Genomic DNA, 27,427 nt, shown 5'->3' with positions numbered 1-27,427 from the left:
ATTCTTCACTATCGGTGGAGCCAGATGGTAAATTAAACTCATGCTGAAGCTGACTGGGAGAGGAACAAAAACATCTTTTCAACAAAGAAAGATTTCTAGTGCTGTTCTTTGCTCTTCTTTTGTCAAAAAAAATGTCCAGGCCTGATAAAACTAACCACTAAAGCAGCATCCAAGCTAATGTCCTCACAGGTTGCCATAGTTTACAAGCTCACAGTTGCTTCAACTAAACCATGCTAGTTTTGCAAGGTGGACTTGCCTGTTGACAGACATACTGTAGAATCTAGCACATCCATCATCCTTGCAGGGTTAACATTTTGAACATTTTGAACTCTTATATCACAATTTCGAAAGCAAAAAAGACAAGGCCTAAACTACTTTAAAAAAATGAATGCAGTAAGAAAATTTTACCTGTGTGTCTGGAAAGAGATGTGTGTAAATAAAAGAGCCAGTAATCTCATTTATCATCTCATTTGTGTTGAAAATGGATGCATTTTACAACAAAACTGTATAGATTTTCCATCCATAATACTGGTAAAATTTCAGCAAAAAGTCAGGATGAGCTGGTGTGTGGATGAAGCAGTTACTATTCGGAAAAGTTCACTAAAGGCAAGTGGGCCAGAAGGAAGATGTTTCTGTCATGCAACCAGTGAGCAAGTATTTCAATTTAATGAAGCTGCTTCATTCTCTTTGAAGCTCACCTCTGCTCACCAGTAACTTCTTTATGCTGTGACAGGTACAAGTATATAAAAGCAAACACTGTCATCATAGTTTTGGCTTGTTTCATTCACAATATTAGATATGATGTAAGTGTTGTTCAGACCAAGAGACAGTTGCTGGCACTATACAAGGTGTGCATCTTTACTTTTGTGTGATTCCAGCTCTGCCAAATTAGGGTCACAGCTGATGTGACTGCAGGTTAGCATGTCATTGCTGTTTCCCTGGTAAGCTTAAGACCCACCTCAGCCCCACCTGTTTGTCTGTTATAGGTTGCTCTGTGGTTAGTCAGTGTTTTCAATATGGCAGCCACCACCAAATAGTTGACCCGACTCCTAATATTTTCTACATTCATGTCCAACAGGTAAGACTTCCTGATGTGAGGGACATGTACAGAAGAGCAACTCGGGAAGCTTCCTGGTACTTGCTGTGTAACTTTAAAAAATATTTTCAGGAGTGCCTGTGTGAAAAAGTCTTCCTTATTCACAAACTGAGTGTGTGCAGACATACCGGTTGCACCAGCACGTTGTTTTTGCCATACAGGAGGTGAGTTCTGGAGTTTTGGTGAAGGGACTCAACATATTCCCGCGCTGACGCAGCAAACCGATCCTCGGACATGCTGCCACTTGACTGCCTCTTACGGATCTACAAAGCAAGGATGTTAAACAGTCATCTAATATGAGCAACAACTTTAAAAGCAGCACTCATCTCGGAAATCCAAGTGGATCCTAAAACAGATGATCTCTTCACTCACCCCTAGCGCTGGTCGGCGTCCGGCTGCAGCGTCTTGTCCTCTGTGAGCTCCGTGGATTCTGTGACGCTGAACGAGCTCATTCGCTGACGGGTCTGTCCAAAAGTGATCTGAAGTCTTCAGTTTGGTGTACTCCAGTGCACAGGGGCCCACTGAAAAACACACATTCAAGGTCTAAGTCAAGATACTCCCTGCAAAACTGAAGTGTACCGAGGAACTTCAATCTATTAAGATAAGCTTAATTTACCTGAGAGGTCCAGATAAAAATGTTAATTCAGGATATTATAAGCAAAAATGACCTGAGGATGTAAAATATACTTTTTAAATGTCTTAAAATGAGATATTTCATTTAATTCGGATATAGAGATCATTCCAAGACTCTGGTAAATTTTGCTTGCTCAACTGTATAACATTTTTATATATATGAAAAGTAATGCAGGCCCTGTTTTTGCCTTTAATGTCTTAAAATAATATGTGTATTAAGACTCTCCAGGTGAATTTAGCTTATTAGATGAACATTACGTGTGATGACATACACTATATGGACTAAAATATTTAGCTGCCTGACCATTTTACCAGCAGGGACTGAAATGACATTGTATTAAAATACACTTTAATATGGAGTTGGTCCCCCTTTTGCAGCTAGAATACCTTCCACTCTTCTAGGAAGGCTTTCCACAAGATTTAGGAGTGTTTCTGTGGGAATCTGTTTCATCACTCCATCTGATGCTTAGCATTGGACTTAGTGACGCAAGGCTTGCATGCAGCTGTTTGACCATGGAAACCCATTCCATGAAGCTCCTGCTGCATAGATATTTTACTTACATTAATGCCAGCACAAATTCTTCAATGATGGAATCAACAGAGCATTGGCAACTTTTACACCCCATGCACCTTATCAGTCGTTGACCCCGCTCTGTGATTTTAGGTGGTTTGTGGCTAAGTTGCTGTTGTTCCTAAATGCTTCCACTTTCTAATAACATTCCTTACACTCAGTATGGAACATCCAGCACGGATGAAATTTCACAAACCGTCTTTTTTTGCAAAGGTGGCATCCAAAACGGAACAAGGCTTGAAGTCAATGAGCTCTTTTTACTGACCCATTTGAAACACAAAAGTTTGTGTATGGAGACTGCATCGATACGTACTTGATTTATACACCTGTGACAACGGGTCTTATAAGAACACTTGAATACCATAATTAACAGGTGTGGCCAAATATGTTTGGCCATATAATGCATTTCTGACTAGAAGTTTGACAAATGCACTGGGAAAGATTTGACTTTTTACTGCGATTATTCTGCATAGTTTGACTTTATCCAAAATGTTTTAAGCTTTAATTGAAGCCTTTTATATCGGTATCGAAATGCACTGATTTTATATTTAATTATCCAACACCAACACAGCTTTTATTTTTACTTATTTTTTCTATTTTATTGCTTGGTGCATAAACATAATTGGTCCCATGGAATTTTCTGATTTTAATCTGACCTGCTGTGCATGTTTTATGTTCTGTAAAGCACTTTGTGTCTGTTTTGAAACATGCTTTATCAATAAAGATTTATTATAACAATTATTTTTATTCTTATCATTGTTATAGAGTAGTTGTATTTGCCTTTGTTAAGTGGTTGAGACACTAGCTTTAAAAATCTTGTATGATACCAGAGAGGGAAGCTTAGTAACATTTGGAGGTTTTTTCCGCATATTGGGTGCATGAATATTGCTCCATTAAGATTTCAAGTTCACAGCAAAAACTCTTAGCAAATTTGTCTAATTTCCACTCAGAGTACCCATGACAATGTAAGCCATTTTTTCATGCAAAGTTAAGAAGACCATCCCATTCCAACAGATTACCAGCAAAAATTAAGGCCCGTTACTGCTTGCATTGAGTAAAAATGACTGTAAATGAGAATTAATGCCAAATTCAAAAGACTGAAGTAATGTTTCCTTCTGCGCTGGCAGCCTGTTTGTCTGTGAAATATATTTAGGCGCTATATTCTTTGAAATAGGATGTTTTTCTGGACTTTTTCACTCATATAATTTGAATATGAAGATTTTGTTTTCCAGTTTTAAAATCTGGCCAGCCTCATGATTGATTTAGCCCCAGCTCTTCCTCTTTTATCCACCAGATGTCCTCTTTTCTTCTGCTCTGCACGTGTTGTTCTTTCCCTCTCCAACCTCACAGTCTGCCTCGTCTTCACCTTCTTTCCTGTTTTAGTCCATGAATAAGACGTTCATCTCTTCCAGCAACTTCATGTTTGCTCTGCTTTTTTCTAACATGATGTTTGTCCTGTTTCTTCCTCTTTCTCATCTTATTAAACTTTAGCCTGTTGTCTCTGCCTGCTGTCACATTTTCAAATGAGGCAGCTTTAAACTGTCTGCCCTTAAACAGCTCTAAAGTGGTTGCATTTGAGCTCATTTTTATGAGTGCAGTTCCGGTAATGAGTGCCAAATTTGTTCACCTGTTAGTTGTTTTACATGAATACATCAGCACATTAGTTGAGGAGATGCTGGCAGTGTAAAATACTCACCCAGTAGGGCTGCCAGGATTGGTCCGAACACTGAGTCATGCATCAGAGCTTCCCTCTCATAGTATTTACTAGAGAAAAAAAACACACAAAAACAGTGAGTCATTATTAAATGTCAGCTGTTTCTAATGAGGAGTCCTGCTGGGCTATTTATGTAAGGTGAAAGAAAGCATCACTTAACCATTTATGTACAGCTAATAATAACCACAGAGGGGTAGTTTCAGAAATTTGGGTAAGCATTTGCTTGGACGATACATTTATGTGTTACTCATATTGTGTTGACCAAACAAAAAATAGACTTCAAGTCAAAAAATAAAGTTATTTTTTTAAGTTTCAAGTGTTAATCATGCATATTCAAAGGTACAATTTGCACTGAAGATACTACAATATTTCTATAGTTTTTGGTTGAGTACTTACATGAACTCAAATATTTACAAAAATGATTAAAGTCAGATGAATTCTTAATTTGTGATGGTCTGTGTCTTGTCATTATGACCACCCTTAAGGAGCCGCCGTCACTGACACATTTATCGTTGCCATAGAAATACTGAATAGATCAAAAGACAGCTACTTAGGAGTGCTACTGGACTGGTGCTGTATCTCATTCATGTTTCGTCTGCTTACTTGTCATAGACCACGGTTATTCTCTGCTGTTGGCTGCTTCTGATATTCAAATGCCCCCCTACAATGCACTCCTGCCTCCATACCCTGATCCCCATGGATCTAGTGTTCCCAACAAAACATTTCCAAGTAGATATGAGCTTCTCAAGTCTGCCTCCTTTGATGATTACTTTTTAGAAAAATTAAATCAGGACTCTGTCGTACCCTGATGGTATGTATTTACCATACTTGCCAATACAGGAGATTTTTGGAGGGGGTGGGTTGGTGGTGCCAAGATGCCACACTACAGTTCTTTGAGAAGAGGCATCTAGGGATTCCCCCCTAGAAAATGCAGAGGTTTAACACTTCATTTCCTGCTTTTAGGTGTGTTTTTATACTTATTACTCATGACATTGTGAAAAGAAATAACCAAACTTTTTTTTATCTCAGGAATTTTAACCCTATTGTCATCATTCACAGTCTAATAATGCCAATACAAAAATGACACAGAAGTTTTCAACTGCACTTTTGATTGTCCAGCTTTAAACACACTCTAAAATTGTATGCAAGTTCATCTCAAAAAAATAGAATATCATGAAAAAGTTTAATATTTCTTGTCACTCATTTCAGAAAGTGAAACTTATATATTACACCGTGTTCCACATTATTATGCAAACAACGTTTTTCTCTGATTTTCTAAATATCAATGCAAATGACAGTCATAATATTTTTCATCATCAACAGTTAGAGTATAATTCAAATGTTTTTGAACAAACTTCATGATGATACTATTATTTTTTTAAAAATAAAAACCTCAAAATGCACTTTTCCACATGTTCCACATTATTAAGCAGGACAGGTTTCAGCAATATGGGAAAGAAAAAGGATCTCTCTGCTGCTGAAAAGTGTCAAATAGTGTAACGTCTTGGACAAGGAATGAAAACATTCGATATTTCAGGAAAAATTAAGCATGATCATTGTACTGTGAAGAAATTTGTGGCTGATTCAGAGCACAGACGGGTTTGTGCAGATAAAGACATAATGAGGAAGGTTTCTGACAGACAAATACATTGGATTAAGAGAGCAGCTGCTAAAATGCCATTACAAAGCAGCAAACAGGTATTTGAAGCTGCTGGTGCCTCTGGAGTCCCAACAACCTCAAGGTGTAGGATCCTCCAGAGGCTTGCAGTCATGTATAAACCTACTATTCAGCCACCCCTAACCAATGCTCACAAGCAGAAATGTTTGCAGTGGGCCCAGAAATACATGAAGACTCATTTTCAAACAGTCTTGTTGACTGATGAATGCCGTGCAACCCTGGATGGTCCAGATGGAGGAGTAGTGGATGGTTGGTGGATGGCCACCATGTCCCAATGAGGCCGGGACGTCAACAAGGAGGGGGCGGAGTCATGTTTGGGCCGGTATCATGAGGAGAGAGCTGATAGGCCCCTTTAGGGTCCTTGAAGGTGTGAAAATGACCTCAGCAAAGTATATAGAGTTTCTGACTGACCACTTTCTTCCATGGTACAAAAAGAGAATCGTGCCTTCTGTAGCAAAATTTTCTTCAAGCATGACAATGCTCCATCTCATGCTGCAAAGAATACCTCTGTGTCATTGGCTGCTATGGGCATAAAAGGAGAGAAACTCATGGTGTGGCCCCATCCTCCCCTGACCTCAACCCTACTGAGAACCTTTGGAGCATACTCAAGCTAAAGATCTATGAGGATGGGAGGCAGTTCACATCAAAACAGCAGCTCTGGGAGGATATTCTGACATCCTGCAAAAAAAAAAATTCTAGCAGAAACTCTCCAAAAACTCACAACTTCAATGGATGCAAGAACAAAGAAGGTGATATCAAAGAAGGGCTCCTATGTTAACATGGAACTTGTCCTGTTAAGATGTTTTTGATTGAAATAGCTTTGATTTCAGTAAATATGATCCCCTGATGCTGCAATTTCTACAAATGACCATTTTCAGTTCTTTATAACCTATAAAATGTTTTAAAAAGCTGTTGTGCTTAATAATGTGGAACAGTGCATTTTGAGTTTTTTTTTTTTTTAATAATTTTTGTCATTATGAAGTTTGTTCAAAAACATTTGAATTATGCTCTAATGGCTGATGACTTGAAAAATATTCTGTCATTTGCATTAATATTTAGGAAAATCTGAGAAAAATATCATTTGCATAATAATGTGGAATGTGGAGATGTATATAGACTCATCACACATAGAGTGAACTGTTTCAAGCCTTTATTTATTGAAATGTTGACGATTATGGCTTACAGATTATGAAACCCAAAATTCAGTATCATTTGGAAATCAAGGTCCCAGAGTCTGGAGGAAGAGTGGGGAGGCACTGAATCCACGTTGCTTGAAGTACAGTGTGAAGTTTCTACAGTCAGTGATGATTTGGGCTGCCATGGCATCTGCTGGTGTTGGTCCACTGTGTTTTCTGAAGTCCACAGTCAACACAGCCATCTACCAGGACATTTTAGAGACCTTCATGCGTCCTTCTGCTGACAAGCTTTATGGAGATGCTGATTTCATTTTCCAGCAGGACTTGGCACCCACTCACACTGCCAAAGGTACCAAAAGCTGGTTCAGTGACCATGGTGTTACTGTGATTGAATGGCCAGCAAACTGGCCTGACCTGAACCCCACAGAGAATCTATGGGGTATTGTTATTATTATTATTATTGAGATTATTGTATTGAGAGGAAGATGAGAGACACCAGACCCAACAATGCAGATGACCTGAAGTCCGCTATCAAAGCAACCTGGGCTTCCAGTACACCTGAGTAGTGCCACAGGCTGATCGCCTCCATGTCATGCCGCATTGATGCAGTAATTCATGCAAAAGGAGGCCCAACCAAGTATTGAGTGCATAGAAATGAACATATCTTTCAGAAGCCTGACATTTCTGTTTAAAATATCCTTTTTTATTGATCTTATGTAATATTTTAATTTTCTGAGACACTGAATTTTGGGTTTTCTTATCTGTAAGCCATAATCATCAACATTTCAAGAAATAAAGGCTTGAATTATTTCTCTCTATGTGTAATGAGTCTATATAATATATGGGTTTCACTCTATGAAATGAGTGACAAAACATATTGAACTTTTTCATGATATTTTAATTTTTTGAGATGTACCTATATATCTTTCTCCTAAAATTTAACTAATGGGGTAAGGACCTCTTCTGGTCTTTGCCTGGGGCCTTCAAATTACTCAAACAGGCCCTGTGAACTGGGCATGTCATAACTCATCATCTTTTGTTATTGTTCGCGCAACAATATCGCACATAATGTGCATTTCAGCTGATAAAAACCTACAGTTTGTCAGATTTAGTCTGGACATATTGTCAAGGTTTCTATATTTAGTGAGTAACCAACAGAAAAAATAAAATTACACCATCACAAAGCAGCACTCCATCTGGATGCTTCTCTCTTTAAATAGTCTGATTCACATTGTTGTGTGTCTGTGAACCCTGCTGACCCTCTTCATGTGTGAGTCTTTGATTGGTGAAGAGGTACAAGAGCATCATTTCAGACTGTGTGATGCAGCTAACATGAACAGTGTGCTGTTTTTGTAGAACAAAGCAGCCAGACAGTGAGCACAGCAGCAGAACGGAAATGTTAAACAGGTGATTCAGCCGTACTGTTCAACATTTGGCTCAAACACAGCCTGCAGACGAGCTGTGAGTCACTAAAGCACATCACCTGGAGTTGTCTACGATGTACTGCACTATCTTGTCCAGGACCTTCTCGAAGAGAGCCGTGCGGACCCAGATGTGTTTGATGGCCTGTGCAGAGAGAGGCTGAGGGGGGCGGCTGGTGGTGGACGAACCCTGTCTTCTCAGGGGCTCGTGGCTCACGCTCTGGGTTCTCCTGCAGCACATGAAGCAAAATAAAACCTTCAATAAACATAACTTTTTTCATGTAGCACTTTTCAAACAAGAAATGCTGTCGATGGACTTTTAAAACTGCATCTTAGCCAAAAAGTCTAGGGCAGTTTTATTTCACTACTTAGCCAGGACAAACTGAGAACTTTAAGGTTTAGCGAGACAAACACAATCACTAAAAGCTCTGATGCTCTTCGTTTTGAACCACATTAAAAAAATAACCCAGATTGCATTGTGTCAACTTTGAAGAGATGCAGTGTATTCACTCCAAAGTCCAAACAAAGACATCACTGCACACAAAAGAGAGAGTGTTTTACTTTTATTCTGCTTCACTCTAACAAAGCTACAGAAGCAGGTTTGCTGAAGTTGTTCTGCAGTTTCAGTCTGGCCCACAACAAAAGAGTTTTAAACCTTAACAGATGTTGGAAATTTGAGAGAGCCAAAATATGATGACAGATAGTACTCACTGAACATTTTTGTTCTGCAGTGTGTGGAGAGTAACAATATGACCAACTCAGCAAACCGCACACTGAAAGATTTATTCACCAGCAACCAGAGTCCTCTCTCAAAACTGGAAATCTCACTAAAGCATGATGCACAAGATTAACTGGACATCAGCCCTAAAGTTGTGTTTGACCAGTTTAAATTTTGGAGATTTTAGAAAGATGACTGGTTTACTAATCATAAATAATTAGCCAACTATAAGCATAGCCTGCATCTTCACAATTAAAACTGCAGTGTTGAAATCTCAGTGTTAAACTTTTCAGAGTGTAATTTTAACCTCATTCTGAGTGAAATGGCCTGCAGTGTTGACAGTGTTGATCCATCACTCTCTGTAGAGAGTTGATTGAGCTCTAAGCTCTGCACACTGCCATTTAAAATCTAGGGATATGAAGGCAGAGTTTTACCACCATGCCCTTGGGCAGAGTGTTTACATGTGTTTTGATAAGGAGTCGACAGTCCTGTTTTTCATGGCTGATACCAATCATAAGTAGTTCATGAAACACTGGAACGGATATGCAATTATTGTGATGTTCAAAATGTAATGTGGCAAAATTAAAATGGCACAATCAAAAAAATAAAGGAAAATAAACAATTTAGCCCTAGCGCTAAGCATGAGAACAAGCACGATGCAACACAGTAGAAGCAGTAAAGTGACGCCATATGCTCACTGTGGGTTGATATGGGAGCAATCATGTGACATCTAGCCAACCAGATTGTGTTGTATAAAATACATTTGTTGAGACTTGAGAATGAAAATACAGCCAGAGGAGATGACACACTTTACAGTGTAACCACAGCAGTGCACCCCTTGGTGAACTAAACTTTATTGATCATCGCTAAAATAAAATGTTGATACTAATTGGCCAAATGCCAAATAGCAGCCTCAATAATTGGTCAGGCTGATAACCTGTCGCCCCCTAGTTTTGTTTTTGCCTGCTGTACAGGGAGTCACTGCTGGGATTCCTTTGCTGTGTCTGGTGAATTGTTGTAGTTTGACGTTAAATAGTGTTGCACCATGAATGAAGTTGTTCTCTGAGTAAGTGACTTCCCACCTATGGTGCCGGTAGGGTTATTGTGTAAAGATGGTCACTAAAGCTACATAATTAGGCACTGCATGACAATGTGCATATTGATCTGCAGAATTCTTGTATGTGGACATGTGAATTTGCTATTGATATTCTCATTTATGGTGTAAAATTAAGGACTGTTGAGATGCATTGTAATGCAGTAGTTGTGCTATACTATATTAAAAAACACCTCCCCTTGACATGATAACTTAGTGTTAAAACAACTCTAAAATGTCACAAAAAAAGAAAAGTGACTTGGCAGATTATTGCAAATATAGTCGATAGTAGAAATGGCTGTCAAAACTGACAGACAAACCTCTGTTGCAATAAAAATCCTTTATTTAAACAGGGATGTGTTTCGACTCACCACAAATCTTCATCAGGACATAATTATGTCCTCTTCAGGTTTGACTGCCATTTCTACTATGGACTATATTTGCAATAATCTGGCAGGTCACTTTTCAGCGCTTGCTGTTTAAAGTTTGTCCACTCATCCTGAAGAGCACCTGATCCTGGTTACATTTCACCAACATTTTTGACCCCTTGTACTAACCCTCCTCTTTTTACAACTCATAAATGTGTTAGAAACTTAAACTATTAGAGAACCTGACAAGATAGCTATATAAACTTGAGGAATGTGTTTGATTTAACACTATGGGGGTTGAATTAACACTGATGATATTGCAGTGTAGAGTTGATTTAATTATTAACATTACTAGGAGTGAATTCTACACATTCATAGTTTCGCCTGTGTAGTGTTCATGACACTATACAGAGTAAGCGAGTTTTACATTTCACTCTTCAGTTAATTTAACTATAAAACTTTAACAGTTGGCAAAGGATTAATTTAACACCAATTATGGTTAGGACCCAATACACTCAGAAACAGTGTTAAATTCAACTCTCCTTATAACATATCTTGCCTACTTTAACCCTCATATCGCTGAAAAGAATATCCGGATGGAGATTTCTGGGCCAGACCTGACTGAAATCTCAAGACTTTCTTGAGTGCATGTTTAAAAGAGCTTTTGTCTGCAGTGTCATTCCTTCGAAAATGCAGGAGATTTTTCAAAGATTTTCCAGTCATTGTAGACTTGTAGAGCTGCCTTGACTGAAAGGGTTTGAGATTTTAACCAAAAAGAAGCAGCAGTTAGCAGCTTAATGGCATGTTAAATACTTCCATTCATTAAAACACATGCTCATTCATAACGGATGATCACTGCTTGGTTTCCTTTGAATCCTCTCTGTGTCAAACAAAAGGTGCTATTTCATGCCGACTCAAGGCTTTCATGAATATGGAGTCAAATTCATGATGAGAGGACGAAGGGAGGAGCAATTTCATCACAGACTCAGTTTGATCTCTGACAGAAGCATTCACACACTTGTCCCCAACAAGCTAATGACAGTGTGTTTGTGAGTCTCAGCTGAGGAGGGGACAGTCACGATGCTAGAAATCCCAGCCTCATTTTATGTACGCATATTGTGTGTTGGGTGTGTGTGTGATTCAGCTAAGTCACGATTTTCACAGTCCTCCTGGGGTTGGAGGATAATCAGAATGATGTCAGAGAGATAAGATGGATGCAAAGCCTGCAGGGTGAAGCAGTGGCAGAAATCTCCTCCTCATCTATTATCTCTTTTATGTTCACAGACTGCATAAAAGATGGGTGTAGTCTCAGTTTAATGTACAGAGAATATGGTGGAGCTAAGGCGAAGCATGAATAAACAGTGACAACGCACCTGTCAGTCAACCCAGCACAGTACCGTGATTATGCAAATAAATGTAAAACTTATTGGCTTTATATAACCATAAAGGATGTTATTAAAGACAATCCCCTTACAGCTCTAAACAGAGACAAGCTATTCAGACTACAATTGCAAACATTTTTCCTTCTACTGCATTGTATCATAAGGCCTGAGGACAGGCATACACTGTAGGACTGTTTAAATGTCAAGGTGGAATGTCATCTTATACTGGATGACTGAATTAATTATGACACACAACCAAAGCTACAATTTATGTGCTCACACTTTCCCATCCTACTATTAAGCATGACCTGAGAGCTCACTGTATGAATGGTGTACAAGTTAAAACAGGACAGAGCATTGACAATGTCAATAAAGTTTCCTTTGAAAAGTAACACAGATGAAACCTGTAGTCAGAACTATGTGTTTCAGTATTTGCATTGCTTGAACAGAAACAAAGCCAAAAACACTCTCACTCTCTCACACACACACTCAGCATCACCAACAAACACAAGCTGACTAGCAGCTAAATCATCAGATATGCCCTGTCAGCTATGGACTGCACATTTGTCGTGCCAGGGTTTCTCTTGTTGGTGATAGGCAAATCAGGCATGCCTGCTGTTGCCATGGTGATGTCAGATGCTTCTATCATGTTGCACAGATGCAGTGTTAATGCCTGTCATCTTGTCATCATTTGCCATTATGTGCCCTCATATACAGTGGAGAAGTCAAGAGAAGCATGGTTTCCCCAGTCCCCGGAGAGCTGCACAGCAATAATAAAGAACATTTTAAAAAAGACAATAAAAATCATGACTTTAAAGGTCAAAATATGAGATAAAAAGCACAATTTTGAGTTTAAAAGGTTGAGATATAACTTAAAATTTAAGATTTGAATCTAAAAGGTCAAAGTATGAGAATTCTAAATTGTGAGTTTAAAAAGTCAAAATATGGGATTAAAAGTCAAAGTTAAGAGTTTAAAAGGGCAACACATGAGCTTAAATTTCAAATCATGATTCATCAAGTTTAGAAATGTGACTTAAAATTTAAAATTGGAATCTAAAAGTTTACAGTATGAGATGAAAAGTCAAAATCCTAAGTTTAATTCAGAATTTTGAGATGCAAATTGAAAATATTAAATGAAAACACAAATTAATTTCTCTCCCTTATTCTTTACTTTCTATCTCAGTATTTTTACTCTTTACTTTACTTTCTTTACTTTTCAAAGTTTTATGACAACAAAGGATATTTTGAATCTTCAAGGTAACATTTTTATTTCTATACTGGAGGAAATCTGCAGAAATCAGACCTGTGGGCCAGTTCTAACTAAAATATGATATGATCCTGCAGGTTGGGTAAAACTGCACCCCGGGCCAGATTTGACACCCCTGCTGTGGAGGGTCAATCTAAGCTCTGCTCACTGCTATTTCAAATGTGGGAGGATATATGTGCAGACTTTTTCTACCATGCTCTTGGGCAAATTGTTATGACTTGTTGTACCTGTGTTTCTATGTATTCACTTACTTTTGATGTCACTGTTGTATGGCAATCACTGCTGGGATTCCTTTGTTTAATGTCCGATGAACTGTTTTTGATGTTATATCACTTTTACGCTATGAGCGAAGTTGTCCAGTGAGTTAGTGACTTCCCACTTGTAGCAAAAGATTGATCAAATTGAGGGGTAGTGGGTTTTTCTTTATCCAAGGACATACTTTTGTCCACCTTTGCTTCACCTTTGCCATCGGACACTGTACTTTGCTACAGATGTTCAATCCAAGGAGGAAATTTTGATTAAGTACCAAAAGTGCATAGTTAATCAGTTATCAAAATCGTAAATACTCCAAACAAACTGCCCAAATGAAAGGAAATAATCCAACGTTGTGTTAAAAATAATTAAATAAAGCTTGACAATCAAGCTGAAAATCAGCCTGATTACATAAATCAGACCTACGACTTCCAAAACTGGGTCTGAGCAGTGTGAATTCCCACATTGAATGTCAGGTTTAAAAGGATTCGGCAGTTTTTTAAACTTCTGCTTTAGCTTTCTTTTTGAGCACTGTAGGGTTCTGCTTGGTTCAAACTTGAACTCCAGTTACTTTGTCTGTAGGATGAATGACAGTGAGAGGATGATACCATCAATGGGCTGGTGTCCTGACCTGAACTCTTGTGCCTTCTGGTCAAATGTCAGCTGAGCAAAGCGAACATCTTATTATCTCATGGACAGGCAGACTGCGCTGACATTTGCTGAACAGATTTATGCTCTCATAAGAATAAACTCCTTCGACATTAATGACCTCATGACATTTACTCTGAAAGGAAACCTTATATAGGGCAGAACAATCACAACTACACTTTGGGGGTCCTTCTTTAAACTTTTAGGTACATTTGAAAACTTTATAATGTTTATTAGCGTTGTTAATTTATTATTATTTATTTTAAAGCTACATAGACAGCACAACAAATTATAAACTGAAAATCCCTGCGATGAGAGTGGGATTTAACTGTGAGTATCTGACACTCAAGATTTAGGTATTTTAAAATATAATTTTGCATCATAATATGACTGTATGATGAAGGTAATTTGTAAAACTATTAACTGCTGCTGATATCAATCCCACCAGAATTAAGATATCTTTATATTTATAATTAGCGTTTGATTTTTGATGATAATAACAGAAATTTTAAGGTTAATGCAACTCAGTGATACTAAATGCATGACTCATGAGCCACATGTAGCTCCTCAGTGAGGATTTGTTGCTCTTTTATGTCTTAATTTGAAATATTATCGCCCTGGAAAACCCTAAAAAGGAAACTTTGACCTCAGAAATTATCCAAGGCAAGTCACTTTAATCAGTTTGTTTCCCACACTTACACAGTAGGCTTAAATTGTCATACTAAATTGTCAACCTTATTTTTTTTGTCTGTATGTTTCCATTGCCCTTGTTTGCATTTTTTTTGACAGATTTATTTAATTTTTGCCCATTTTTGCCACTTCTTTTTGTCACTTCTCACTATTATCCTGCTTTTTGTCCATTTTTGCCCGTTTTTTGCATTTTTTTTGCCACTTTTTGCCCATTTAAGCTGTCTTTTGCAATTAAATGCCCCAACCACCCCTGGCATTTTGCCAGCCTTTGCTGCTTTTTGCCCATTTTAGCCATCCTTTTGCTGCTTTTTGCCCATGCCCATTTTTGGCACCTGAAACTAGTTTTTTCATCACTTCTCACCAATTGTCGCCACATTTCTCCCAGTGTTTGCCATTTTATGCCTATGTTGCCCCTTTTCACCAATGTCGGCCACTTTTGACAATTTTTGCCTCCATTAACTTATTTTTACTGCCATTTTAACCCATTTTTGCCACTTTTCACCTCTTAGATTATGGCTCTTTTGTTGAGCTGGGCTGAATAACACTGATCTAACATGTTGTCTCTAAAGTTGCAAACATTAACATGGAAATGTAAAGGCCCTATCGTACAACCAGAGCAAAGCATCTTGATATGGATCTTGAGTGTCTCTTCTATTTTCCATTCTACTGGCAGAGTCATATCCATGGCCAACACTCATAATGTGTAAGTAGTAAATGAATTTGCACAAACTTAATGCACAAGGATGTTTTTAAAAGTCACATGTCTGGTGCTCAGGTGGTGGTAGGCCTGCTGTGTTTTGGACCATCTTAATACCTGATCTAAACTCCAAAGTATGTAGCACAGTGATATTTTTTTATATCAGGGGACATACTGTATATGAGCAAGTTCACAATACACCTCCTAGGGGCGTGCTCACACACAGGTATGCAAAACACATCAGCTGATATCTCGGAGTTGGATTTTAAAGCACTGAGGACTGAAAGATTGTGAGCTTGCTTTTTCCTAGTCTTGTGTTCTCTTCATTTTTCTTTCAACATGAGGCAGGTCTGGTGATGTCAGAATACGAGTAACAGTCAGTTACCTTCAAATACCTACTAGACTTCAAGAAGTTTCCTGTTTGAGCTTCCCACAGGATAAAAACTCTGAGACCAACACTAAGCCATTTTACATTTAAAGAAGTAAATGTAAATGGAGTAAACTGAGAGCCATGCTTTGTTCATTATCTTTGATGTTGTGGTACTCTGCACATACAGGTTATAGATAAGCGTACTAAGGGTTTTGGTAAGCCCCTGCTCCTGGTTTGGATTTATGTGTCTAATCCACAAACCTGTTAACAGCCTCATTTGAAACATCACTTCCTTCAAGCTGCTTCCCTTCCTTCACTGCAATGCTCCACTCTGCCATTACTCTTTATGAATTCAAAATGTCATCAAATGTCAACATGTACAGTTGAAACCAGAAGTTCACATACACTATATAAAAAGGCACATAAACTTTTTTTTCTCACTGTCTAACATTAAATCAGATTAAACTTTTCCTGTTTTTGGTCATTTAGGATTACCAAAATTATTTCTATTTGCTAAATGCCAGAATAATGAGAAAATGATTTTTTTTAGACAATTTTTTATTATTTTCTTGAGAGTCAGAAGTTTACATACACCAAAATTACTATGCCTTTAAACAATTTGGGAAAGCCCAGATGATGATGTCATGTCTTTGGAAGCCTCTGATAGGTTTATTGACAACATTTGAGTTAATTAGAGGCACACTTGTGGATGTATTTTAAGGCACACCTGAAACACACTGCTTCTTTGTGTAACATCATGGGAAAATCAAAACAAATCAGCCAAGATATCAGGAAGAGAACTGTGGACTTGCACAAGTCTGGTTCATCCTTGGGTGCAATTTCCAGATGCCTGAAGGTGCCACATTCATCTGTTCAAACAATTATACGCAAGTATAAACACCATGGGAATGTCCAGCCATCATACCACTCAGGAAGGAGATGGTTTCTGTGTCCCAGAGATGAACGTGCTTTGGTCCGAAAAGTGCATCTCAACCCAAGAACAAAAGCAAAAGACCTTGTGAAGATGCTGGCTGAAGCTGGTGAGAGTGTGTCATTATCAACAGTCAAACGAGTCCTGTACCCACATGGGCTGAAAGGCCACTCTCCCAGGAAGAAGCCATTACTCCAAAAGAAACATAAAAAAGCCAGATTACAGTTTACAAATGCACACAGGGACAAAGACCTTAATTTTTGGAGACATGTTCTGTGGTCTGACGAAACTAAAATTGAACTTTTTGGCCATAATGACCATCGTTACATTTAGAGAAAAAAGGGGAAAGCTTGCAAGCCTGAGAACACCATCCCAACTGTGAAACATGGGGGTGGCAGCATCATGTTGTGGGGTTGTTTTGCTGCAGGAGGGACTGGTGCACTTCACAAAATAGATGACATCATGAGGAAAGAACATTATGTGGAAATACTGAAGCAACATCTCAAGACATCAGCCAGGAAGTTAAAGCTTGGGTGCAAATGGGTTTTCCAAATGGACAATGACCATAAGCATACTGCCAAACTGGTTACAAAGTGGCTTAAGGATAACAAAGTCAATGTTTTGGAGTGGCCATCACAAAGTCCTGATCTCAATCCTATTGAAAATTAATGGGCAGAGCTGAAAAGGCATGTGCGAGCAAGGCGGCCTACAAACTTGGCTCAGTTACACCAGTTCTGCCAGGAGGAAGGGGCCAAAATTCCTGCAAACTATTGTGAGAAGCTTGTGGAAGCATATCAAAAACATTTGACCCAAGTCATACAGTTTAAAGGCAATGCTACCAAATACGAATGAAATGTATGTAAACTTCTGACTCTCAAGAAAATAATAAAAAATTGTCTAAAAAATTATCTTTCTTATTATTCTGGCATTTAACAAATAGAAATAATTTTGGTAATACTAATTGACCAAAAACAGGAAAAGTTTAATCTGATTTAATGTTAGACAGTGAGAAAAAAAAGTTTATGTGCCTTTTTATATAGTGTATGTAAACTTCTGGTTTCAACTGTAGCTATCCGAATTGATTTCAGTGATTACAGCCAGATTACATTTAGATCTGACAAATTAGTATAGATGAGAGAAAGAATATGTCAGAGTAAATTAATAGACATCTGGATCTGAATGACGTGCTTTCTCCTTCTGGTGATCAGCTTCATGATGACTGCATCCATTCTAATGGAGGGACACTGAAATCCAACTTTACACATATACAGTAGCTTGTTTAAGACAAGTTATCTAACCCTTTTGTGTTTGAACTCTACAAACAAACTTTCTATTTTGATTTGGCCCATATTTAGTTGGAGGCAGTACAATCTGATCAGCTGAGGCTAATTTATAAGTATAACATCTATATTTCTACCTGACATATGACCAGGGAAGATTATAACATCAGCTTTGATTGTCCTGTTTTTTAGCAGGTATTTAAGCAAAGGTATAAAGACTTGGAGACTTGAAGATGGTTTGCTATTTCCCAACAGATGAAAGGAAGTTAATTTTTGACTGATTATCAAAAGTGAAGGCACAGCCAAAGATCCCACAGAGACTGTCAGCCCATAGCTTATAGCAGGTTGACAGGTATCTAAGATGTTTGTGCTTGGAAAGAAACTACAGTGCTGTGAAAAAGTATTTGCCCCCTTTCTGATTCCTGATGTTTTTGCATATTTATCACACTTGAATGCTTTGGATCATCAAACCAATTTTTATATTTAACAAAGTCAACCCAAGGAAATACAGAATGCAGTGTTTGAAGTGTCTGAATATTTATTTCATTTTCTAAATGTGGGGGGGGGGGGGGGTATCCAAACCTATCTGGTCCTGTCTGATAAAGTAATTGCCCCCCTTGAACCTAATAACTGGTTGTGTCACCCTTGGCAGCAATAACTGAAATCACACGTTTGTGATAACTGTTTTCTTGTCTTTCGCATTGCTGTGGAGGAATTTTGGCTCACTCTTTGTTGCAGAATTGTTTTAACTCAGCCAGACTGGAGTGTTTTCCAGCATGAACTGCACGTTTAAAATCACACCACAGCATCTCAATTGGATTTAAGTCCGGACCCTGACTTGGCCACTCAAAAACCTTAATTTTGTTGTTTTTGAGTCATTCACTTGCTGTGTGTTTTGGGTCGTTGTCCTGCTGCATAACCCAAAAGCGCTTGAGCTTGAGGGCATGAACTGATGGCCAGACGTTGACCTTCAGGATTTTCTGGTAGACAGCAGAATTCATTGTTCCATCAATCACAGCAAGTGGTCCAGGTCCTGAAGCAGAAAAGCAGCCCCAGACATCACAATGCCTCAGCCATGTTTGACTGTTGGCATGATGTTCTTTTTATCAAATGCTGTGTTATTTTTACGGCAAATGTAACAGGCCGCACACCTTCCAAAAAATTCAACTTTTGTTTCATCAGTCCATAGAATAAATTCTCCAAAAGTCTTGAGGATCATCAAGATGTTTCTTGGCAAATGTGAGACGAGCCTTTGTGTTCTTTTTTGTCAGCAGTGGTTCTGGCCTAGGAACTCTCCCATGAGTGCCATTTTTGCCCAGTGTCTTTCTAATGCTTGAGTCATGAACTCTGATCTTAACTGAGTCCAGTGAGGCCTGCAGTTCTTTGAATGTTGTTCTGGGTTCTTTGTGACCTCCTGGGTGAGTCATTATTGCACTCTTGGAGTAATTTTGGTTGGCGGACAACTCCTGGGAAGGTTCACCACTGTTCTCAGTTTTCTCCACTTGTGGATAATGGCTCTGACTGTGGTTCACTGGAGTCCCAAAGCCTTGGAAATGGCTTTGTAATAGGGGTGTGATGAGATCTTGTACCACTCACTCATAGTGCCAGTATCTGTGACTTTGTAACTTTGATTCAGTCGCTGCTTCATCATGTCTCCTTCTCATCTCACCATCTGTCAGTCACACATCCATCAGCTGTTGGCTGTGCTATCATCAATCAGAAGCTTAACATGAGTAGTGCAATGGGCCGTTGTATACTGCAGCGGTAAACTTGGCAAAACAAACTCTGTTTGAGCACTGTGGACTCCATTGTTAGCTCTGATAAAGCAGCAAAGTTCTAGCTCCAGTTAAACACGCCCTGTCTGCTGTCTGACAGCAGGCAGAGCAGAGACACACACTCTCTCACCAACACACACACATTAACACACGCGCTCATCTGTGCATCAAGTCCAACACTGTCAAAGCTCATCTGAGAAAAAAAGACCACAAAACAATGAATGAATCTATTTCTCTAAATTACAAGAAAAGTGTTACTGACAGAGAGATTTCTTTTTGAGTGTTTTAAATATGGATGTCCTTAAAGAGGATGAGAAATAGTTTTATTTCACTGATGAAGCTCTTTATATTTAGGTCTGTTGTTAACAGTGTTTAAAGTACTTTGAAAATAATCTAAATGCTCATATCATATATAATTAAATATAATATTAAAAATAACTATTGTAATTGTAGCGATGAGTGCATGGTGTAGAAAATTTAAGATTTTGTAGACTGTTAAAATGAAAGGTTTGATTTGAAGAACATTAAAATGTACAGTTTCAGTCAGAGTTCGACCAGCCAAACTGTTGGAAGCTCTGATAGCTTATTCAGTACAACAGGAGTTAGTTTGAACATTTTTGAATAGACCTGAATACATTGCAATTATGACTTTCAGTTGTATAAAGGACATATTATCCAACCATGTATTTTTTCCGAAATTAAAAAAAGAGTAAAGTCTCGTCTCGTCTCGTGTCTTATGGGCCCAAATCTTGTCTTGTCACAACCCTATTTTGTAACTTTTTCCAGCCTGATAGATTTCAGTCACTTTGTCATTTGTTCTTGAATTTCTTTGTGGCGTGGCATGAGATCTTGTAGCCTACTTCCCTTTGTCTGACAACTTCTATTTAAGTGATTTCTTGATTCAACAAATCTGGCTGTAATCAGGCTGTGGTTAATCACAGTTAACTCATGATTTAACAAGGGGGGCAATTACTTAATCACATAAGGCCAGAAAGGTTTGGATTTTCTTCCCCCTTAAAAAAATGAAATAACCATTCAGACACTGCATTTTGTATTTACTTCGGTTGTCTTTGTGAAATATAAAAATTGGTTTGATGATCCAAAAAATTTAAGTGTGATAAATATGCAAAAAACTCACGAATCAGAAAGGGGCCTTTTCACGGCACTGTAGGGGAGCCAATCCAATGACTTAAAGGGGTTAAATGTCATTGTTTGGCTCTGTATAGTGGTAGAGCAGGCAGCTGTCAGCCTTTTAGTAATAGGAGTGTGCTTTGAATGATTTTAACTAAAATAATGTAAATGAAGAAAAAACGGGGCCTGGGATCAGGCCTTGTGGGACTCCAAAGAGAAGTAAAAGTTGTTTACATTTACCTGACATATAGAGGTCATACCAACTCCAGTGCCAACACCATCGACCCAATTGTGTGGGCATTCACAATTGTAGTAACATAGCATGTTTTACTCCACTAAGGCATATAATGGAGTATTGTGTGTGAAATAGTTGTAGCAGATATTGTGCTCTGAAGGACATTAACAAAAGAAAATGTAGATGGATAAGAACCAGCTTAAGAGTCAAAAAACATGTGATACAACACAAAATAGATTTGTGAGACTAAAAGATTACAACCACATTCTCAGGGTAGTCACAGTATACAATCAACTAATGCCAGAATATAGATGGAGAAAATAATGGGGCCTAAGACAAATTCTGATGGGGAACCAAAGCGTAGTTTTGTTGGAGATAATAAAATGTTGAAGATATTGATTAAGCCTTGCTGTTCTCCACAGCCACTGTTCTAAATGGTCATTTATCAATTTAGATGACCTGGAAAGATGAAACAAATGCAAAAATTTCAACCAGTTTAAAAAATGATGGATGAAATATCTGGAGTCGGTAAACATAAAACACAATTGTGTAAATAATTAACACAACATAAGATCTAGACCTGTGTTAAAAAATCTTTATGGCAACATATCATTCCACGCCCCTTGCTAATGCAGATGTTATAATCAATACAGCCATAAATGCTGTGATACCAGTTTTGAAATGCACAATCCCAAAGAACATAAAACCAACAGGTAGCAGCAGAGGCTAAACTGCATGATGCAGAGCACACACATCTCACCAAAACAAGTTTGTACTCACATGGGTAACATGAATCATAGTGTTTATCTACTGCCAACAGGAGTAAAGGCAAAGATACGGGATTATTTCATGTTTCTTCAAACACCAGAAAGTCAAGAGTTGCACATGAGTCAAGCAAGTTGGACAATAAACAAGGTTAAACACTGCAGGCCAATTAGCAGTTAGAAACAACAACTGGGCTCATCTACTAGCCTCAGCTTTGGAGCTTATTATCAACCTGACACGCCAGATATACTGTTTCAAAATCCAATGCATGGATATCAGTCAATATTGTGACAAACTGTTTGCATGCATGTAATGGATAGCTACAATGGCTGGTTATGTAACACTACCTAGCTGGTTGTTGCTCCCTTGAGAGTCATCAGTAATGTTGGATAATCATTTTTCTTCTTCTTTTTCTGGTTTACCAATTAGTGTTTCTGTTGTCACCACATCAGAAATCCCCAAATTCCCTCTAAAACAAAAAATATGGAAATGAAACCCCAGCTTTAATGAGGTTGAATTATTCCTCAATGTTTTTGAGAGCTGTTGCCTCAAGCACCTGCCAGCACAGCAGGATATAAAATGAATGCAGATGATATGCTACTTTTGCTCTTTACCCTGTATGTCAGGAAGAGAAGAAGAGGGTAGTGAGCGGGTAATTCTTTTTGCTACTTACAAGCTGAAAAAATAAGTGTCGTAAGGGTTATACATCACAGAGACAAGGACGTATGGCAGGGTGTTCAACAGCCAGTGGCACACAGAAAATATTCAGCAGCACTTCCTCACAAACAATCAAGCTCTGCTCTTCTGTAATTATCATTCAGTTCAGCAACTAATTCCACTGTTGATGTCTGCTCATATTCTCGCTCTCTGTCCCCTGTTTCCCATCATGCTCTTCTGCCTCTTTCCTTGCCAGTGGCACACACCATGTTGCTATGACAACCAGGGTAAATGAGAGATGGAGCCCTGAGGTGGGTCAGCGGAGGGGGGGAGGAAGAAGAGGCAGGAGGATGGGAACATGCCTGTGTAAATGTGTTTGTGTGCATGTATGCATTTGGGTGGTAGCAGCCGATCCATACACAGTAACAGGCTGTGATGTTGTGTGCTGCGTTTATCTGGGGAAATAAAGGCCAATGAGATGTGACAGATGAACAAGAGGAAGCGTCTGATATGGAGACAGAAAGCTCAGCGCAGCGTGTGCTATGATTTACATTGAATAATACTGCTGCCATTTGGCAATGACGATACAGATTGTGTTTATTGTTCATGCATCTTCTTTGCAGACATGGTTTTATGTGAGTGTGTATATGCCTGTTGCACAAAGCTCTTTTTTCCTCCATTCGGAGGCGGCGCTCTGCAGGCCTGGAGAGACGTGGTAGCCATGTGGCTCAGGCTAATGGACAATTAATGGGCTTGCAAACAGCTTTGCCTGTACCTAAGTGCCTGCAGATAGAGTAGTTTGTCAAACTCTGTGTGTACAACACAAAAACATACACAAAAATGCACACACACCTAGATAGAGAGACCTGAGGCTCAGACTAGTGTGAACACAGATTGCTCAGGTTTGGTGAACACTCAACTGGCTGGAGACAGTCGTGCCCACAAAAAACAACTGGGCCCTTAAAGTTCAGGTGACTGAGCCCTACAATAACAAATGCACCTCACCCAAGGCATAAGTAATCACATACACACATTTTTACCTGTCGGTGTGTTTATGGTGCTCTTATTCTTCCATATTGCATAAGTCTATATTCATAGCCCCTCCCCCATCAAATCATGAATTACAGTGTGCGAAATGCCCGGCCACAATCGGGGGTCCACCCTAACTAGTGCTCCAGTATCAGGCTGAAGTCTTACACAGCATGCAGTATACAGGACCACAAGTAATGCATACACGCACATGAAACACACATCACCCAGTCTAGCATCATTATCAACAAAGCTGCACACAGCTGCAGGACGACACCAACTCCGCTCTGTGACCAAATAGGACACTCGCGCGTCCCTCTCGTACGGGCACGCGCTCACACATACACACGCATACGTGCAAATATAAACCTAGCCAACCGACGTATGGCGAAATATATATTTCCATATGAAGCACAGCAGGTCTACCATAATCAGCTAATTAAGTCTGGGTTTGATAGATTTTTCTGGAGACCCCAACTCACCGGTAGATGTGCTAGCAGCTGCCTCGCCAGAATTAGCTCAGAATGTCTCTGCTCCATCTTCATCACTGTTTCGGTTTAGTCTTTAAGATGTGAATCCAAAGTTTTCAAGCAAAGAGCTTTGCTTTCTCTTTGACATATTTTGCTGAATTTAAGCACACTAAGTCCACAATTTCAGGAGAGTAACCAAAGCGGTAACAAATACACCAGCTGTATGGCAGGGTTACGCGAGGTCATTGTTACGGAGCATTTGAAACAGCGCCCCCCACGTTTGGAAGCTTTATCAGAGACATTATTCTTCCGTATTCTTATATGTGAATAAATTTTTTACAATAAGCTTAATTAAAACAAACATGACGTGCTTTCAAATGGCATTTGTAGTGACAATAGCAAGTGAAAAAAATGACGTTATAAATACTTCTCAAGAGACCCCCCAAAATTCTGCAGTTGAGGGGTTCAAGGGGTCTCTTGTGTCAATTAAGGGGTCTCAGACCCCCCTAGACCCCCCGTATTTCGTACAGTCATGAATTAACTGTGAATAACCACAGTTTTTGAAAGCTGGGTTCAATCTCACCCCTGGCCCAATAACTGCCAGACCTGCTGAATCAAGAAATCCCTTAAGAATAGCAAAGAAAATCCAAAGTTAAATTGACATTTTTTGCTTCAGTTTGCTCCCCCTCACGTCCCCATCCACCAATATGGCTGACGTGATGACGTACACTAAGCCTATTGCATCACGCCATGTCTGTGCAGTTGCTCTATTGTGTTTCTCTATGTCGATAGAGCTAAAGTTAAATTTTTACCTTTTCTATTCAAATCTTTACTGTTTTATAGCTGTTGTGCATTTGGGTGTAATATGATTAACTACAATCACCCTCATGGTTTTTCTCAGCCTCCCTGTCCTCTTTTACCACAACTTGACCTAGCTTATGCTCAGTATGCCAGACATTCAGCTTCTCCCGGGCCTCCATTACAGAAAATGGCAAATGTAGTTTATCTGTAGCTCTGTAGGACATGGTAACTCTTCAGGAAACGCGGCCCCACGCCACAGAATCCAAACCTTTATTCTCAGCTATCTAGCTAGCCAACCCCCCTGTAGCTGGTGACAGCCAACCTGTCCTGTAGTCCTGGGGCCAGAGCGGGTTTGAAATCAGAATCAGCTTTATTGTCAAAGTACGCTTAAGCAACAAGGAAATTTGACTCTGGTTAGGTTTCCTCTCACTGTACAGGAATTAAACATTCAATACAAAAATACATCAAGTTGCTAAGTATTAAAATTAACATTTAGATATGTACAAGCTTTTCAGTGTGTTACTTCAACCCATTTTCTGCCACGTTTAACCCATTTTTGCCACGCTTTGATCATTTCACCACTTATTTCTACCAGCTTTAGCCCCTTTGACCCATTTTTTGGCAATTTTGCCTTTATTTTGCAATAATTTGATTATTTCAGTTCATTATACTTTATCCTCTGTTATCCTGACATTTATGCTCATTATGGCTTAGCTATGAAGCCTGACATTTCTTTTCAAATAGTTTAGTCCATGTGCCCATCCACATTAATAACATCACCAAAAAACTTTATTCTGTCCCAAGAAAATGGGTTTACATTTAGAAAATGCTATATTGTACTACAAGACAAATGAAATCCATTTTTTAAAAGTGGTTATTATTCAGGTTAAATGTAAAATATGGGTATCACAGCATAACTTTGCAAAGGACCATCATTTTCCTGACCTCCACATGGCCCCCCATTTGACTGGGCCCCAGAAAGCTCTCCCTTATGGGTGGCTGTATGATAGGGCCCATTGTCTCTGGTGGAGGAAACTTCAGTCATTCAAGCTTTACCAGAATTCACAAGTCGTCGCAAGAGTTCATGATAGTAGGAGACCTCTGTACCAACCTGGTGAGATCCGCCTGCTGCTGGAGTTGCTCCTGCACCTTACTACAAACCTCGCCAGCTGTCTCGTAGACTTTGCCGACTTTGGTGAAGAGGGCAGCGATCTTGTCGCTGCGGAGGAAACCAGCTGCCCGTCTCTTCAGCTGGTGACCCAGACAGGCCTCGATGGCAGCTGGAGAGAGAGGAGGACAAGAGTTAACCCTGACAAAGACACAGAAATAAAGGATGCAGTAGAGAGGAGCATTAGAGAAGTTAAATGTCCAACAGCAAGACGGCAGCAAGTATGAGCCATTAGCAAATGGAGTCGATAGAGAGCAATAAAAATTGGCAGTTTGATGTACAAAAAAGCATAATCGTGCTTTTTTGGGCCCTAAAAGGAATGTAAGCAATGTTTAAAATATGTAATTGCTTCACTGTTATTGCCATGAAATGTTTCATGTACTGTTGGAAAGGTTACCAAATCATTTAATTTATAGCTTTTATATCACATATAGATCAAGTTAGAGCCTGTTGGACTTTCTTAAGTGGCTTCTTGAGGATACAGGGCAGCTCCTAATTAGTGTTATACTAAAATGTCCAACTTTACAGCATTAATCAACATGATTACAGCCTAGTAGCAAACAAGTTAGATGTCAGCAGCTCATTTCTCCATCCATGGAATTTTTCACTGGGTAAATGTTCATATATTTGATGGCGCTTAGCAAAAGTTCAAGCAGGAGGACTTTTTCTACTCATTCATTAGTCACCACTCAGTCATATCTCTCACTTCTTCCATCTTTTCTCTCTTCCTGCTCTGGTGATCAGCTGATCACAGGCATTCATTCTCATAAGTTAATCAGATTCTACCACAATCTTGTTTGACCAATCAACACGCACCTGTCCTATTTCAAATCTGTCATCCTCTCTTCACACTCAACCTCTCATTTCAGTGTGGATGCTACAACCCTCCTCCACCCTAGCCACCTCCATTCAGTTCATCAGCATCTAGTCCAGATCTTCAGAGGTTTTCTGCTCATCTTATCCTGTACACCCCAGTCTCCTCCTCAAAGCCACCTCATTGGTTCCAGGTTTAGCTTCTCAGAAGTCTAAGCCTCATCTGATCCCCTCACCCTCTTCAAGACCAGCACTAGTGTCTAGACTCCACAGGGGGGTATCCTATTCCGTTTGCCTCACCACCCCTTCAAGTACATGAAGTCATCACAATAGAGTCTAATCGCCAAAGACACTGCACATTCCTCTTTCATTAAACTTTGTAAAATGAATTATTGTTAAACTTGTATTAAGTGTCTCCTGATTAAAATGTATGCAACCAGGGCCTTGGTTTGCTCACCAATTAAGCCACTTGGCCTCTTTTGCCAAAATCTTCCAAAGATTTTTCTTACATTTGTTCTTGAGAAAACCCTAAGAAAAGTCTTAGGCAGTTAAACAAAGTTCTATTGTCAAACTCTTTCACATGTGTGTTCAAATTACTGAATGCCATGTGAAATTAAATGACTGATATATTTAAAATT

General features: G+C 39.1%; 1 protein-coding gene across 5 annotated transcripts in view; it reads right to left on the bottom strand.

Annotated features, from left to right (window-relative positions):
* sgsm2 (small G protein signaling modulator 2) overlaps window positions 1-27,427 on the bottom strand; it is a 138,990-nt gene that overhangs the window by 37,259 nt on the left and 74,304 nt on the right. For all 5 annotated transcript variants that reach the window (XR_005993009.1, XR_005993008.1, XR_005993012.1 and 2 more), the window contains exons 3-7: window positions 25,920-26,088; window positions 8,312-8,479; window positions 3,997-4,064; window positions 1,469-1,617; window positions 1,225-1,359 (exon numbers count right to left, since the gene is read on the bottom strand). Coding sequence is in view for 2 of the 5 variants with exons in the window: in XM_041807628.1 (XP_041663562.1) it covers window positions 1,225-1,359; window positions 1,469-1,617; window positions 3,997-4,064; window positions 8,312-8,479; window positions 25,920-26,088 (689 nt within the window). In the remaining 3 variants the exon portion in view is untranslated. The remainder of the gene's footprint in view (window positions 1-1,224; window positions 1,360-1,468; window positions 1,618-3,996; window positions 4,065-8,311; window positions 8,480-25,919; window positions 26,089-27,427) is intronic.

This window comes from Cheilinus undulatus, linkage group 2, assembly GCF_018320785.1.
Source record: "Cheilinus undulatus linkage group 2, ASM1832078v1, whole genome shotgun sequence".
NCBI lineage: Eukaryota > Metazoa > Chordata > Actinopteri > Labriformes > Labridae > Cheilinus > Cheilinus undulatus.
The sequence above is the reverse complement of the archived record's forward strand: the minus strand, read 5'-3'. Positions and strand labels throughout refer to the sequence as shown.